A 17,889-nucleotide genomic window follows, 5' to 3' on the forward strand; every position below is an offset into this window, starting at 1 on the left:
GGTTCAAGCACGTAGAATCATTGTAGTTAGTCACATCCATCTTGTAGAACTCAAGTAAATGTCCAAGATGTGTAAAAGTCTGAGTAAAAAGTATTAATTAGTAATTCATTTTCAGACAAGTAGACAATCCAGTACTCACTGTTTGCCTGCCCGACATTTAGCAGTGAGGGAGATGGTGGTTGCCTTGCCTGTCCATGAATAAAGTTGTTGTCTACTTTATGCTGCCTCTGTCTGCTCTAAACTTTCGTTATAGTTGATGCGCCATTTGGAGGGTTCGAAGAGTGGAACATTTCATTATTCCAACTTGGAAAATTGTTTGAGGTGCAGTATAGTGTCTATTTGTCAGGTTGTTTTTGCTAGCTAATCTGAGCTCACCCCAGGTTAATTAATACCCACACAACATGTTTAGGCAATACGTAAGCAAAAATATGAAATAGTCTCAATGCAACAAATGAAGCTACTTCAAGCTAGGCAAAGCAGTGACGCCTATGCTGACCCTGTCCATTAACAGTGACTGGAGTAAGGAATGGCTGTGCGCGCCAACAATTTGAATGGATGGAAAGGAAGGAAGGGATATCCTGGCACCTTTCCTGAGGTCTTGATGCAGTTTTGGCACATTTTGTGCATAAAAATCAACAGAATCATTTGCGATTAAAAAAAAAATGTAATTGTAATTTAAATGTGGCTTTTCATAACAGCTTTTTAAAATGAGATTATCACAGGGTAAGCACTGCGTACCATACCTACCCTGACTGCACGTCACTGGTATGTATACATTAGTTATTGTCCTCTTCACTGCCCATGGTTTTTCCTCCCAGGTTAAGTGAGGCCTTCAGTTTGATGGCTTCTGACACTTGAGGTTTCTTTGTCTTTGTCCATTCACATCCACATTTCCATCCTACAATCTCCCTCTCTCTCTCTCGCTCTCTCTGTCTCTCTCTCTCTGTCTCTCTCTCTCTCTCTCTCTCTCTCCTTCTCTCAGCTTTAACCTCCCTCCTCTCTCTTCAGTTCTCTTTTTCATGTTAACTCAAAGCATAAACACTGTCAATTCTCCTCTCTCTTGAACATGAGAGGCCACCTTGTCAGCCTTAGACAGTATACTGTACATTTTTACCTTTTTCATCCAGACTTTACTCTGTCTGAGATCAGGAATATAACCCCGGTGTAGTGGTGAGTGAGAATACTATTTCTTAAGACCCATTCTCTCACACTCACTCATGAAATGAATTGACACTTGAACGCCCAAACACTTGTTCCTTAACTGTGTGTCAGGTCGAGCTCTTTTGGCTCTCTGTCTGAACACTCGAAATAGTCTTCTGTCGGTAGAAGTGTCCTGAAGGAACTGCCTGCTTGGAGAGAGTCATTTGTTACTGCTGATTCTCTGCAGTTATTTCCTCCTCGGGCTGGGACAGAATCACTTTTTTTTTTCCCTTCCTGCTCGCTCCTCAGAGGAGATCATTCACTTGGCTAGGGTGTGTGTGTGTGTGTGTGTGTGTGTGTGTGTGTGTGTGTGTGTGTGTGTGTGTGTGTGTGTGTGTGTGTGTGTGTGTGTGTGTGTGTGTGTGTGTGTGTGTGTGTGTGTGTGTGTGTGTGTGTGTGTGTGTGTGTGTGTGTGTGTGTGTGTGTGTGTGTGTTTATGTGTATGTGTGTTTGTGAGTGCGTGCGTGCGTGCGTGTGTGCGGGGTCTTGGCTCAGAGGAGCAGCGAGCGGAGCAGGCCGGTGCTCCTCTAAAACTTGGTGGTGCACTGCTGTGACTGGAACGCTCTATCTACTGGAGAGCACAGCTCCACATGAAGCTCAGCTGCCACACCAAAACATACACTTAGCAAGCACGCACATGCACATGCACATACAGAGTGCATAAGTACGATTACACACACAACCACACACACGTCACAATGTATCTTTCAGTCTTTCTGTGCTGACTGTATTTTTGACAGCAAGCCTTCCCATGTGTCTTTCAACAGCCCAACGACCCAGTGACTAACATCTGCCAAGCAGCCGACAAGCAGCTCTTCACGCTGGTGGAGTGGGCCAAGAGGATCCCCCACTTCTCTGAGTTGCCCCTGGATGACCAGGTCATCCTCCTACGAGCAGGTCAGTTCAACACGACCATGAGACCACATCAGCATCCCCCATAGGTAGCCCACTGCAGCATTATGGGCTTTGTAGGCTATTTGTAGGCTATTAGACTGACGAATCCTCTGCCATATTCTTTATGTCATCATTTTTGAGGAAGTCTTCAGTGTTTTCCCTATATGTTACCCTTGCTGATTGCTTGTCGCTTCAAATTACACAGTTCACTTCCAAACTCACTCTAAGGAAGCCCATCCAGCTCTCTAACCCTATCCTACCCCCTCTAAACGTTCTCCTTCTGGGTACCCATAGTGATGGAGAGAATGGTGTAACACTCCACACTGCCCTCTCCCACCTGGACAAAAGGAACGCCTACATGAGAATGCTGTTCATTGACTACTCAGCATTCATAGTGTCCTCCAAGCTTATCACTAAGTGAAGGACCCTGGGACTGCACACCTCCCTCTGCAACTGGATCCTGGACTTCCTGACGGGACACCCCCACGTGGTGAGGGTAGGCAACAACACCTCCACCACTCTGACCCAAAACACTGGGGCTCTTCAGGGGTGTGTGCTTAGTCCCCTCCTGTACTTCCTGTTCAAAGGAAACGGAGGGCCAAGCACATGCCCCCATTCAGATCAACGGGGCTATAGTGGAGCGGGTTGAGAGCTTCAAGTTCCTCGGTGTCCACATCATTAAGGATCTAGCATGGTCCAAACATACCAACACATTCATGAAGAGAGCACGACAACACTTTTTCCCACTCAGGAGTCTGAAAAGTTTTGGCTTGGGCCCTCAGATCATCAAAATATTCTACAGCTGCACAACTGAAAGCATGTTGACTGACTGCATCACCGCTTGGTATGGCAACTGGTTGGCATCCGACCGCAAGATGCTACAGAGGGTAGTGCGTACGGCCCAGTACATAACTATATTTTCTATGGGATTGAGGTCAAGGTTTTGTGATGGCCACTCCAATACCTTGACTTTGTTATCCAGAAGCGATTTAGCCACAACTTTGGAAGTATGCTTTGGGTTATTGTCCATTTGGAAGACCCATTTGCGACCAAGCTTTAACTTCCTGACTGATGTCTTGAGATGTTGCTTCAATATATCCACACAATTTTCCTGCCTCATGATGCCATCTATTTTGTGAAGTGCACCAGTCCCTCCTGCAGCAAAGCACCCCCACAACATGATGCTGCCACCCCCGTGCTTCACGGTTGGGATGGTGTTCTTCGGCTTGCAAGCCTCCCCATTTTTCCTCCAAACATAACGATGGTCATTATGGCTAAACAGTTCTATTTTTGTTTCATCAGACCTGAGGACATTTCTCCAAAAAGTACGATCTTTGTCCCCATGTGCAGTTGTAAACCGTAGTCTGGCCTTTTTATGGCGGTTTTGGAGCAGTGGCTTCTTCCTTGCTGAGCGGCCTTTCGGGTTATGTTGCTATAGGACTCGTTTTACTGTGGATATAGATACTTTTGTACCTGTTTCCTCCAGCATCTTAAGGTCTTGGCTGATTTCTTTTGATTTTCCCATGGTGTCAAGCAAAGAGGCACTGAGTTTGAAGGTAGGGCTTGAAATACATCGACAGGTACACCTCCAATTGACTAAAATTATGTAAATTCGCCTATCAGAAGCTTCTAAAGCCATGACATAATTTTCTGGAATTTTCCAAGCTGTTTAAAGGCACAGTCAACTTAGTGGATGTAAACTTCTGACCCACTGGAATTGTGATACAGTGAATTATAAGTAAAATAATCTGTAAACAATTGTTGGAAAAATTACTTGTGTCATGCACAAAGTAGATGTGCTAACCGACTTGCCAAAACTATAGTTTGATAACAAGAAATTTGTGGACTGGTTGAAAAACGAGTTTTAATGACTCCAACCTAAGTGTATGTAAACTTCCGACTTCAACTGTACCTCAATTACCTCGTACTCCTGCACATTGACTTGGTACTGGTACCCCTTGTATATATAACTTTACTTTACATTACTCATTGTGTATCTATTACTACTTTTATTATTGCGTGTTTTACTTTTCAATTATTTATCTATTTTCTTTCTCTCTGCATTGTTGGGAAGGGCCAGTAAGTAAGCATTTCACTGTTAGTCTACACCTGTTGTTTACAAAACATGTGACAAATAACATTTGAGAGAGAGACCTTCTCAGAAAAAGCTGTTCTGAAGCTAGCTGAGAGGGCCCTGTCTCCTCTTCTCAGTGCTCAGCTCAGGTCTTCTATAAATAACCAGTTTAGTTCTGCTGTCTCTCAGATGAAAGCATCCCAGCCCCTCTCATTCCCAACTCAACTCTGGGGAGAAGTGTGGAGTTTTGCTAGACAGAACAGTTAAAGGAGCCCTGTCACTCAAACGGCACAGAGCTCTCTGTGTCTTACCCTCGCTTGGCATATCAAGTGTGTCACCTTTTATTGGGATGGCAGGCGCAGTTCACCCTGTTAAACACTTATCTCTCTGGAAAGCACATCTGAGATAGGTTGCTAATAACCCAGAGCCTATGCATGAAAGAGCTTTCTGGTTTGACTATTCAGCCTAGATTGATTCATTGGAATTCCCTTGCCTTGTTGTCAGCTCAATTGTCAACACAATTGTCAACTTTGAATGTTGAATATGACATGAACTTTGTAATAGGTTTTCACTCTTTATCTCTCCTTATTCTTCCCTCTCTTCTCTCTCTTCCCTCAGGGTGGAACGAGCTCCTCATCGCATCCTTCTCGCACCGTTCGATAGCGGTGAAAGATGGGATCCTCCTGGCAACAGGTCTCCACGTCCATCGTAACAGCGCCCACAGTGCTGGAGTGGGAGCCATCTTTGACAGGTAGTCATCATCACCCTGTTGGCACTGCCTTGATACAATCAGCTTTGTGAAATACATTTCTGTTGGTTGCTATGTGATTCTTTATTACTAAGATTCCACGATTAGGGTAGGCCCTGACCTGTAACAGTGAAAATGGAGATGGAGACCTCAGTCAGAGTTTCTGAAGAAATCAATTTATGTGCATTCCTGATGAAATCACACTCTTTTGACATGCAATCCCACGGCAGGCTGTGACGATTCCGAAGCCGATATTGACCTTTTCCATTAATCACATTTGATGCCTATTGTGGCATCGTTCATTTTTCAGTCACATTTTTATTGACAGATGAATACAAAAGAACAGTATCAAGTATTAATTCTCAGTGTACACAGACGTTGATCAAGCCATCCAGTGTGAGATCAATCCAACAGATAGTCAGTATTGTAAACTCTAAACCCTGTGGCCCCTGGCATGCTGAGTCGCTAACTGAAGTTTTATTTTGAGGGCAACAGCTCTCTCCCTGTCCGCTCGCTCTCTCTCTCTTCGCTCTCTCACTCTCTCTTTTCTCTCTCTCTTTCCCACTTATCTCTCCTTCCGCTCTCCTTCTCTCGTCTTTCTCTCTTTCCCTCTCTCTCTTCTCTCTCTCCCCCTCTTTCTCCATCTCTCTCTCCCTCTATCCCCAGCTGGGAGTCTGTGCTCAGTGATTAGCATACTGCCAGTTCACTACTTCCAAAGGATGGATTACATCTCTGCATTAAGATGACTGATAATGTAGCTCTATATCCTCCTCTCTGAAGAGGGTGGTTAACTTAAGCACTCAAGTCTTTTTTTACCCTCATTGTTCCAACGGGCAAATTAAATTAGGATGAGCTGAAATAGACTTTCGTCTCAGAGAGAGAGAGACAGAGGGAGGTGGAGAGCGAGAGAGAGAGACAGAGGCAGGTGGAGAGCGAGAGAGAGACAGAGGGATGTGGAGAGAGAGAGAGAGATAGGGAGGTGGAGAGAGAGAGAGAGAGAGGGAGGTGGAGAGAGAGGGAGAGATAGAGGGAGGTGGAGAGAGACAGAGACAGAGGGAGGTGGAGAGAGAGAGGCAGAGGGAGGTGGAGAGAGAGACAGTGAGAAGTGGAGAGAGAGAGACAGAGGGAGGCGGAGAGATGGAGAGCGGGCGTGACGGAGTCAGAGGGGTGAGTAGTTTGAGCAGTCGCGTAACACTCCCGAAACCAAACGCCGCCCTGCCCTTGTGATGTCACACGTTAGTCTGTGATTGTGTTTGTGCTACGTCGTTCATGAATGTCCTTTTCTCAGCCATGTTCTAAAGCAGCTTGAATTACGTGGTGTAGGCAGGGCTGTACGATTTTCCGCTGGTTGAACATTCTCTGTGTGTCAGCACAGCTTCCATTGAGTTACACCTGTCGACAAAGGAGGGTGTAATGAAGGCTGACCTACGGAGGTGTTGCTGGCTGATGGTCAGATCTCTAAGAGCCTGTCTATGTGTCTCCCTCTCTCCATCCAGAGTGCTCACAGAACTGGTATCCAAGATGAGAGACATGCAGATGGACAAGACAGAGCTGGGTTGCCTTCGGGCTATCGTCCTCTTCAACCCAGGTATCACACACTCCTAACACCCCTTTAATCCAGAACCTTCTATTTAGATTATATAAATACAATAAAGTCCTCTGTTCCCACTACTCTGACCTCACAAACAACGACTGCCTGTGATACCGGTGAACTTGCGTACATGTGAAGCCTACACACACACACACACACACCACCACCCCACCAGACACTTGTTCCTGCCGTGGTTTCTCCCAACCACGAAAGAGCCCACAGTGCCCTCTGCTAAAGCCCTCTGCTAGCCCTCTGCTCTATGGTACAGGCCAGGGTTATCTTCATTACCATGCTGAGTGCCCGTGCCAGCCCTGCCCCGCTGGCACCAGACGCGCTCCCTGTCTTTAATGAGTCTGTGCCATGGCCTCGGAGACAAAGAGCAGTGTGGGAGCGTGCCACCGGCCCACAGGGGCTCCGGCGGGCCTCATTCTCCCAGGACAGACTACTCCTCTGTACTCCAGAGTCACTCTGCTACGGACCTGGCTCTGGAACAGATCACAGTCTACTTTGCCCTAATTAGTAGCAGCTCACGGAGATGGCCTAACAGAGGGAATGCTGGGATTCAGAGAGGCTGAGTCCTTTCCCACACTGAGATGAGAATATTGCTGTATTCAGGCCTTTTCACTTGCTCAGTGGTAACCAATCAGACCCAGAAATGTGTTGCAATAAATGTTGAATCAGAAGTGTAGCCTACTGTTGAAGTTTACATACACTTAGGTTGGAGTTATTAAAACTCGTTTTTCAACCACCCCACAAATTTCTTGTTAACAAACTAGTTTTGGTAAGTCGATTAGGACATCTACTTTGTGCATGCCACAAGTAATTTTTCCAACAATTGTTTACAGACAGATTATTTCACTTATAATTCACTGTATCACAATTCCAGTGGGTCAGAAGTTAACATACACTAAGTTGACTGTGCCTTTAAACAGCTTGGAAAATTTCCAGAAAATTATGTCATGGCTTTAGAAGCTTCTGATAGGCTAATTGACATATTTTTTTGTCAATTGGAGGTGTACCTGTGGATGTATTTCAAGGCCTACCTTCAAACTCAGTGCCTCTTTGCTTGACATTATGGGAAAATCAAAAGAAATCAGCCAAGACCTCAGAACAATAATTGTAGACCTCCACAAGTCTGGTTCATCTTTGGGAGCAATTTCCAAACGCCTGAAGGTACCACGTTCATCTGTACAAACAATAGTACGCAAGTATAAACACCATGGGACCACGCAGCCGTTATACCGCTCAGGAAGGAGACGCGTTCTGTCTCCTAGAGCTGAATGCACTTTGGTGTGAAATAGGCAAATCAATCCCAGAACAAGAGCAAAGGACCTTGTGAATATGCTGGAGGAAACGGGTATAAAAGTATCTATATCCACAGTAAAACGAGTCCCATAGCAACATAACCCAAAAGGCCGCTCAGCAAGGAAGAAGTCACTGCTCCAAAACCGCCATAAAAAACGATACGATTTGCAACTGCACATGGGGACAAAGATCGTACCTTTTGGAGAAATGTCCTCTGGTCTGGTGAAACTGAAACTGAACTGTTTGGCCATAATGATCATCGTTATGTTTGGAGGAAAAAGGGGGAGGCTTGCAAGCCGAAGAACACCATCCCAACCGTGAAGCACGGGGGTGGCAGCGTCATGTTGTGGGGGTGCTTTGCTGCAGGAGGGACTGGTGCACTTCACAAAATAGATGGCATTATGATGAAGGAAAATTATGTGCATATATTGAAGCAACATCTCAAGACATCAGTCAGGAAGTTAAAGCTTTGTCGCAAATGGGTCTTCCAAATGGACAATGACCCCAAGCATACTTCCAAAGTTGTGGCTAAATGGCTTAAGGACAACAAAGTCAAGGTATTGGAGTGGCCATCACAAACCCTTGACCTTAATCCTATAGAAATGTTGTGGGCAGAACTGAAAAAGCATGTGTGTGCAAGGAGGCCTACAAACCTGACTCAGTTACACCAGCTCTGTCAGGAGGAATGGGACAAAATTCACCCAACATATTGTGGGAAGCTTGTGGAAGGCTACCCGCAACGTTTGACCCATGTTAAACAATTTAAAGGCAATGCTACCAAATACTAATTGAGTGTGTGTAAACTTCTGACCCACTGAGAATGTGATGAAAGAAATAATAGATGAAATCATTCTCTCTACTATTATTCTGACATTTCACGTTCTTAAAATAAAGTGGTGATCCTAACTGACCTAAGACAGGGAATTTTTACGAGGATTAAATGTCAGGGATTGTGAAAAACTGAGTTTAAATGTATTTGGCTAAGGTCTATGTAAACTTCCGACTTCAACTGTTCATGTGTTGCTTCATCCAGCCTGTGTTTTGGGGAGAATTACCATGCATATGTACAGTGCCTTCAGAAAGTATTCACACCCCTTGGCTTTTTACAAATGTTTTGTGTTACAGCCTGAATTTAAAATGCATTAAATTCAAGTCTTGTGTCACTAATCTACACCCAATACTCTATCATGTCAAAGTGGTGTTTTGTTTTTAGAATCTTTTACAAATGAATTAAATATGAAAAGCTGAAATGTCTTGAGTCGATACGTATTCAACCCCTTTGTTATGGCAAGCCTAAATAATTTAAAACGTAAAAATGTGCTTAACAAATCACATGGACTCATTCTGTGTGCAGTAATAGTGGTTCACATAATTTTTTTATGATTACCCCATCGCTGTACCCCACACATACAATTATCTGTAAGGTCCCTCGGTCAAGTAGTGAATTTTAAGCACAGATTCAACCTCAAAGATCAGGGAGGTTTTCCAATGGAAGGTTTGCAAAAAAGTTCACAGATTTTGTTTTTAAAAAAGCAGACACTGAATATCCCTTTGAGCATGGTGAATTTACTATTTACACTGTGGCTGGTGCATCAATACACCCAGTCACTACAAAGATACTAACTCAGTTGCAGGAGTTGGATTTCACCATGAGGCCAAGGTGACTTTAAAACAGAATTTAATGGCTGTGATATCAGAAAACTGAGGCTAGATCAACAAAATTGTATTTACACCACAATACTAACATAAATGACAGAGTGAAAAGAAGGAAGCGTGTACAGAATACACATTTTCCAAAACATGCATCCTGTTTGTAAAAAGCACTAAAGTAAGCACTGCAATAAATGTGCCACAGACATTAACTTTTTGTCCTGAATACAAAGCATTATGTTTGAAGCAAATCCAACACAACACGTCACTGACTACCGCTCTTCATATTTTCAAGCATGGTGGTGGCTGCATCATGTTATGGGTATGCTTGTCATCGCCAAGGACTAGGGAGTTTTTAGGATAAAAAGACTGAATAACTGAATAGCGCTAAGCACAGGCAAAATCCTACACGAAAACTTGGTTCAGTCTGCTTTCCAACAGACACTGGGTGACAAATTCACCTTTCAGCAGGATAATAACCTAAAACACAGGCCAAATATACACTGGAGTTGCATACCAAGACGGCATTGAATGTTCCTGAGTGGCCTAATTACAGTTTTGAATCTACAGGATCAGTGGGTCCCCCACGGGACGGTTGAGCTAACGTAGGCTAATGCAATTAGCATGAGGTTGTAAGTAACAACAACATTTCCCAGGACATAGACATATCTGATATTGGCAGAAAGCTTAAATTCTTGTTAATCTAACTGCTCTGTCCAATTTACAGTAGCTATTACAGTGAAATAATACCATGCTATTGTTTGAGGAGAGTGCACAGTTATGAACTTGAAAAGTTATTAATAAACCAATTAGGCACATTTCGCCAGTCTCAATACAACATTTTGAACAGAAATACAATGGTTCATTGGATCAGTCTAAAACTTTGCACATAGACTGCTGCCATCTAGTGGCCAACATCTAAATTGCGCCTGGGCTGCAATAATACATTATGGCCTTTCTCTTGCATTTAAAGATGATGGTTAAAAAAACACATGTTTTTTTCTTTGTGTTATCTTTTACCAGATCTAATGTGTTATATTCTCGTGCATCCATTTCCCATTTTCACAAACTTCAAAGTGTTTCCTTTCAAATGGTATCAAGTATATGCATATCCTTGCTTGGGTATGTCATTTTAGGTGAAAATGGACAAAAAGGGGCGGATCCTTAAGAGGTTTTAAGATGCACTCCACGATCTTAAGCACAACAATGTCGTAACATATATTACGAATTGGATTTGCAACATATCATACAAATATTTTCAAAATTAAGATGACGTAGTACACAATTTAATGACGTAGTACACAAAAAACGGGGACCACTTTTGGCTCATGAGCATCACTTTCAAAACTACTGGCTAAAATTATACAAAAGTTTGAGAGTGCATCTTCAAATCAGCTTAAATATCTATGACAAGACTTGAAAATGTGTGTTGAGCATTGATCAGCAAAAAACTTGAGAGAGCTTGAAGAATTGAACAAAATAATAATGGGAAAATATTGTACTATCAAGGTGTGCAAAACTCTCAGATACTCCCAGCTGTAATGTCTGTCAAAGGTGATTCTAATATGTATTGACAGGGGTGTGAATACTTATCTAATCAAGATATATGTTTTATTTTTCAAATTTTATTTGATCAAATGTTAGAATATTTTCATTACAGAGTATTTTTTGTAGATTGTTGACCAAAACATGACAATTAAATCCATTTTAATCCCACTTTGTAACACAACATAATGTGGAAAAAGTTAAGGGGTGTGAATTCTTTCTGAAGGCACTGTCTAGGAGACCCAGACCAGCAGGGCAGCTCACATGTCATTTGATTTTATTTGTCTTAAAGCATTCTGATGACAGCATGCAGGTCCTAGCCTTCAGGGGCAGCCAGGCTGTACATAAATTCGTACCTGGTATCCTGTGACTGCTGTCCCTAGTTGTCTGATGCAGTGCGTGTCTGTGTGTGTCTCTACTCAGACTCTAAAGGCTTGTCTAACCCAGGCGAGGTGGAGGCTTTGAGAGAGAAGGTCTATGCCTCTCTGGAGGCCTACTGCAAACAGAAATACCCAGATCAGCCTGGCAGGTACGAATACACATACCTCCCTCTCTTTCTTTATATCTCTCTTTTCTCGCTCTTCCTCCACTCATCTGTCAGTGTGTTTGGCAGAAAGTGCTTTATGTATGTATTGTACATGTACAATTGTGTCATGGGCAACTCTGTCATGACTTACTGTACATCAACATTTGAGACATCTTCTCTAAATCCATGTCTTATTTCCTGTCTCACTAATCACTGCTTTGTGTCTTTGATTGGGTTAGGTTTGCCAAGCTGTTGCTGCGGTTACCAGCCCTGCGCTCCATTGGTCTGAAGTGTCTGGAGCACCTGTTCTTTTTCAAGCTCATCGGGGACACGCCCATTGACACCTTCCTCATGGAGATGCTAGAGGCGCCCCACCAAATGACATAACTGCAGGCGGTGCGTCACCCGTGTTCCCCCCGCCCCCTCCACCCCTAACCCGCTGGACAGCGAGAGTGGTCCTGCAAACCATTCCCCCTTGAGAGACTGACGTGTCTCCTCCCTTTCTACCCTCTTTGATGTGTTTCAAAAAACAAGTTCAATGTATATGGGTCTGTTTTATATATTGTACAAATATATAAATATAAATATATATATAACTCATGAGAGACAACGATGGACTGGAGATGAAACGGACCGAGGAGAAAATAAGTGTTTGAGCCATTGTTTTGTAAGGTGAAACAACAGCAGAGTAGACCAGGTGTAACATGTAGCTGTCTGCAGGTGTATCTCTAACAGTGCCGTCATTGGATGCACAGCAGCGTAGTAATTGGGACAATCGTGTTTTGGACTTGTTGAAAAGAGGTGGGGCTGCATGGACTGTCCCTGGCTCTGATTGGAGCCGTCTCACTTTTCGAACTAACTTAATGTTCTGTGTGCAGAGGGGAGGAGCCAGGACCGGTCTTGTCTGGTCCAATCCGGTCAAGTCTTGTCCGATACAGTCCGGACTGGTCCGGTTGGGTCTGTTTTGAGGTGTATTGTAGAAAAGGACTCAGAGGTGAGAACATGTAGACGATCGGTGCTCCACTCAGGTCTCTGAACCCAAACTCAGCCGTTTCTCCACATCTCCTTATTCTATTAGCACTGTGTGAACATGAGAGGAGAGACGCTACATCGCTACATCGGTCCAGTGTTCAGAGACTCATATAGCTCATATAGACTGATTGGAGTGAAAGCCTGCAGTGTGGCCTCTTAGGACCAGAGCTGGATGACCTCCATGTGGCGTGACTGTCTGCACAGAGAAGCTTCTCTCTGGAACTACTCATTCTGGTGTACTGGACTGACGTTAGGCACAGTGTGTATCTGGAGTCACCCTGACATAGGCCCTATACTACATGTCATTACTGTGTGCTCTGGAAGGTTGCCACAGGAAGGAAAGCAAACAGATATATGTTCTCGTACTACAATTATTTGTCCTGTTTCCTGTCTGAGTTAAGGTCACCACAAAATGAAGAAGAAATAGACAGATTATTTGACTGAACTGTACTGTAAGGAAATAGTGTCCGCTGATCTGAACTAAGTGCTTTTTAAAGTGATGCCATGTCTTTGTCATGTCTCCCTCCACCTCTGAGACCTTTTGTTCCACTCTTCTGTGAATTTCAACACAAAATTATTGACCTTCACACAGCAACCAAGCCTGCTGTTCCTCACAGTGTAACCTAGCTTTAGAAGGTTTTTGACCTGTACTGGACATTACAACCACACACACAGTTTTGATGGTATATGTTTAATTATTAATTTGCAAAACAATTTGAAATGACCTGTTTTCACCCCAGCCCTGCTTCAATACAGTCATGTTTATGGCTCGATGTACTCTTATTGCTTGGCACTTAACCTCAGTATTGTGGAGCTCATGCTGCTCCATTGCAAGCTCACCTCTGGGGCAGCCAGATCAGGCTGAGGCCCAGGCCATCCATCCATCCACTCTGACTGGAGGATGTGGGCCTGGTGAAGAGACAGAGACTGTTGACTGCTCTGCTGCCCAGCCTCCCCTCACCCTCAGAGGGATCCATAGCCTGCACTTCTGTGGACAACACAGTTTCATTTAAGTCAAATTGAAATGTTAAATATGTAACGTTATGTATAAATCTGCTATATGCCCATATTGCGCTTTTTTTCTTTCTATGCTGCAGCTGCTGCATAACTATGCATCTAGTGTTTTTCTTCTCCAAAGATTGTCCATGGAGTGGTTTCGTTGTTATTATAAAGGGGTGGTTAAACCCTGTCCTGTAGGACAGCAGACTGCTTTGGATTTCAATCAACTTTATCAGAGATCCAGGAGCGAGTTTGGCAGTCCACATTATGATAGCAGACTAGGGAGAGCCACAGAGAAATATAATAGAACATTTGCTTTGCGATAGATAGAGGGTTTGACCAGCGAGAATAGAGAATTTGGTGACTATGGGAGAGCTGTGACTTCCCCCTAGTGGAAGAGATGCAGCACTGCAACATTACTTGAATTTTGTACAAGTATTTAACCAGAAATGGCACTTTTTCATGACATTATCAATGTTCATTTTTGTCTTTGGTCAGTCAAAACCTCAACGTGTTTGCTCGCAGAAAGATTGAATGAATAACAATAACCTCAGCAGGATTGATTGACACGTCCTTCAAATCTAGCTCGTGTATTTAGGTGAGGTGAATGCATTTTCATTAGGTCATATTTTAAACTATTTAGGGGAAGGAGAAGATTTGTGTTTAGACCAATTCTGTCTGAACAGTATTTTTATTGACACGAATTGTAATTGTCAAAAAACAAATGAATTGGCTCATTGTTCAAATGATACCAATTTAAGCACTAGTAAAAGTAATTATCTGGAAATTGAATTCTCTGGAACATGAGTAGGTCAAATCAAACATTTCAGAAAAATAACCACATGCATTTTGATAATTCATTTATTTGCAAACAAGTTTGTCCAACATTTTAGAAGTACACCTGCTCACTTGTCTGATGTCTCCTATTCTCTGCTTGATCAGGTTAATGTGATTCAAGACCCCAGGTGTATACTGTACGTTAAAGCCATACGCAGATGTGCAAGCTCGCTCACTCCTGCAGGGAATGGACAGAGAAGGGTCCTCTGGACTGATACAGAAATGATTACTTAGATAGAATGAATAGCTACGGAAAATGCTTTATATACCATAAAGCTATATTTTGTCTATATGTGTATATATTTATAAATATCTATAAATCCGTTCCGTGTTTCCAGTTAATTTAGAGCAACAGGGAGACAAGTAGTTCAGTTAAAACTATCTGAGCCGGGCCTGATTCCAGTGTTACACTCAATAGTTTTTGGTGTTTGTAAAAAAAAAAATGATGTGCTTTTTACATTGACCTCGATTCTCTAAAAGCAAGTCTTCAATCAACCAGCATAATACAAGGACCGCTAAGCCCTAACCCTCACCAGCTAACAGCTGTTCTATATGGGACCTGAAAACAGCAACAACAAAACACGGGTTATTACACACAAAAGACATGAAGCCCTCCAAAATCTATTTATTGCTTAGCAACTTGTATGTTCAACAACGTTATCAGGAAACGCTGAGCTCATGACACAATCACAGATTTCTTTGTCGAATTCAGCAAATGTCAAGAAAAAACCCACTTCTTGACATATATTTTTGTATAAAGGTAATTTTATCCCTTGCTTATGTACTCTGTACCTGCCATTTTCCTCCTGTGGGCTGTTGTATACATTGTTTGTGTAAATGTTGATTTAAAATGGGGATGATAAAAAAGTGAGAAGAGTGGTTGCAGTGACACCCTGGTAACTGTCGCCTATACTTTGCCTTTTCTGGCCTACCGATACAAGATGAGATTGTCCTCTCATTACATTTCTGTCTATTTTTAACGAGTTGGAAAACGTCATCTGTTCTTTGTGGGTTATTCTATCTTTCATGGAAAGACAAAAAGATTATTAAAAAAATCTAAAAGTAAATGTTGTTGATGCTCCTTTTGTCTTTGTGCTGTTATGTATTGTCCTCTCCCCTAATAGGAAATTGCATTTAAAGAGGACTGCCTGAAAACAGCCTATGTGACATCGATTTAGAGTCAGAAACAGTTATTCAAAATTGACTAGTTTAAATAGGATAATTGGTCACAAAGTCTCATCGGAGTTTGGAACATCCATGCATCACAACGGGTAAATGAAGGTTGGGTTTTGATTTGATTCTGTCCATTTTCCTACTAACATGGGTTGAACAGCTGCGGAGATTGCTCTAATAGCTTAAATTGAGACAGAACTGCCCAGCAGCTCCGACTTTGTTCACATAAGACAACATGTTGCGCATTTTTTACGTTACGATGTAAAACTGCTCAACTAAAAACATCCTTCGCAAAATAGTGAACATTTACTACAGATGAGTAATTTTAGTCATTGTGCTTCCGCGTCTGTCTCAAGGGGGTAAAACATCATTAACCAAACGCGGAATCGGCTAGGAAACACCTCCAATAATTACATCTCATTTTCTAATGATCAACAGAACACATGCCAATTGGCATGTTCCGTGGCTCTAACGTCGTCACGCAGTTATAGCGACTTTGTTTAGAAAGTGCCACTGATCACCACATTTAACATCTTAAAAAATGCTCTTTATTAATTCACAAGGTATAGCTGTCAAATGCAAATTCACAAAATCCAGATTGACTAAATGCAGACACAGAATTTCATGCAGTCCTTGATACCACTGCAGTGCAATGAACATCCAGAAGGGAGAGCAGTAAAACAAGTCCATGTTGTGTATTGAACTACTAGCTATCAAGACAGTTAAACAAGAACGATACAGAAAGACAGCCAACATATTGCTCGTCTTAACAATACACATGTTGATGTAGCAGTATGTACAGAATGGGGAGCACAAAAATACTTGCATTTGGTCACTGTGCTTTGAAATCTAAACCAGGTTGTGTTAACATAATGACAGCTAGACACCGAGTCAGGATCAACATAAGAACAGTGCAAGGCAATGGACTGGATGCATCTCTGAAATAATAATTGAAATGAAAAACAAAAACAGCCTCTGGGTTAATTTCTTTCCTCACAATTGACATTACTTTGAATATAAGGATTGAGTTGAGACCAGTAAAATGCACTGACAGTACAGGCAAGAGCCCCTTCAATGTAGGCTCTTGTCGATATACTTCTCAACCCACCGTTTACACCTGTGAATTCTAGAGGGATCAGTTGACCACCAACAATGTATTATACAGAATCAGAATACACCTAGTTGTATGTAGGAGTTCAAAGCAAGGCAGCGCTCGCTGTGTCCGAGCGTAGTGTCGATACCAAACTAGAGAAACTGTTACTTAAGTGACTTGTAGAGAAGTGGTTGAGAAACTGCTGGCAAAACTTAATTCCTTGTTGAAATAGATTGTATGTAAAACTGTATTTAACCCCTTCAATGCATTCTGAGCTTTGAATAGATCGTTTTATAATAAATACAACAAAACAAAATGACCCTCAAGCACTCCCGTGTATGAAGCTTTGTTTCAACTCCTCTTCATACTGACTGTTTAATTACGAATATTGGAAATATGACAGTTACCACTTATCCATTAGCCTGGTCCCAGATCTGTTTGTGCTATCATGTCACCAACATGTTTGGCATGACACAAACAGATCTGGGTCCAGGCTACTAATCTACTGCATTTCAATGAGACTTAAAGTTGTTAAAAGTGAAATGTCAGACACCAAACAGTGAAGCAGTCTGTTAGTCTGAAGAAAAAACACCTTACATGGTGAATAGGAGAACTTACTTGAGGCCAATCCAATCTGGCAAAAACAAAGCGTGTATCAATACTAAGACACCTACACAGAGAGTAAAGCATAAGATACCATGTGACCATTTTCCTCATGAATGACATGAGGTGATTCTCATATTCCAATTGATGAAACACAAACATCCAGCTCACAGTAAGAGTAAGGCAGAGATAGTAGAGCATGTAAGGGCACAAGCAAGACCAGGCAGAGGGTTGTGGTTGAGTTGGGGTTTGCGCTGGTTCTGGATGAAGGGTAGTGGTTGTGGTGATGTTCTGGACTTGCGTTCTTTTTCTTCTTCTAGTTGAGGCTCAGTCCTCAAGGCATTCGGGTCCAGCTAAAAACAGTCAAATGAAAAGTACAATAAAATGAAAATACAATAAGCACGGGCTTAGCAGTCGCTCCTCCACAGTTTGATGGTTTTGTCGTTTTCTAGCGCCGCAGACGCAATGATGTTCTCTGTGGGGTGGCAGGCAGTAGAAATCACCACATCTAGGACAGAGATGGCGGGAGGGAGAAGAGAAAAGCAGAGAATGAAACAGACATTTTGTGAGCATTTTTCACCTCAAAGTAATAATCAGTTCCATCAGTTCCATGACTCTC

At 42.6% G+C, this 17,889-nt stretch overlaps 2 protein-coding genes across 8 annotated transcripts in view; one reads left to right on the forward strand and one right to left on the reverse strand.

Moving 5' to 3' along the window:
- LOC129818518 (retinoic acid receptor RXR-alpha-A-like) overlaps positions 1-15,468 on the forward strand; it is a 168,014-nt gene extending 152,546 nt beyond the window's left edge. For all 6 annotated transcript variants that reach the window (XM_055874502.1, XM_055874505.1, XM_055874504.1 and 3 more), the window contains 5 exons: positions 1,968-2,097; positions 4,787-4,919; positions 6,413-6,504; positions 11,431-11,536; positions 11,773-15,468. In XM_055874502.1, coding sequence (XP_055730477.1) covers positions 1,968-2,097; positions 4,787-4,919; positions 6,413-6,504; positions 11,431-11,536; positions 11,773-11,920 — 609 coding nt within the window. In that variant the 3' untranslated portion in view covers positions 11,921-15,468. The remainder of the gene's footprint in view (positions 1-1,967; positions 2,098-4,786; positions 4,920-6,412; positions 6,505-11,430; positions 11,537-11,772) is intronic.
- A 631-nt stretch (positions 15,469-16,099) lies between these two features.
- Positions 16,100-17,889, reverse strand: part of LOC129818519 (WD repeat-containing protein 5-like) — a 39,801-nt gene continuing 38,011 nt past the window's right edge. For both annotated transcript variants that reach the window (XM_055874509.1, XM_055874510.1), the window contains exon 14: positions 16,100-17,778. In XM_055874509.1, the coding sequence (XP_055730484.1) occupies positions 17,678-17,778 (101 nt within the window). In that variant the 3' untranslated portion in view covers positions 16,100-17,677. The remainder of the gene's footprint in view (positions 17,779-17,889) is intronic.

Source organism: Salvelinus fontinalis, chromosome 21 (genome assembly GCF_029448725.1).
Source record: "Salvelinus fontinalis isolate EN_2023a chromosome 21, ASM2944872v1, whole genome shotgun sequence".
Lineage (NCBI taxonomy): Eukaryota > Metazoa > Chordata > Actinopteri > Salmoniformes > Salmonidae > Salvelinus > Salvelinus fontinalis.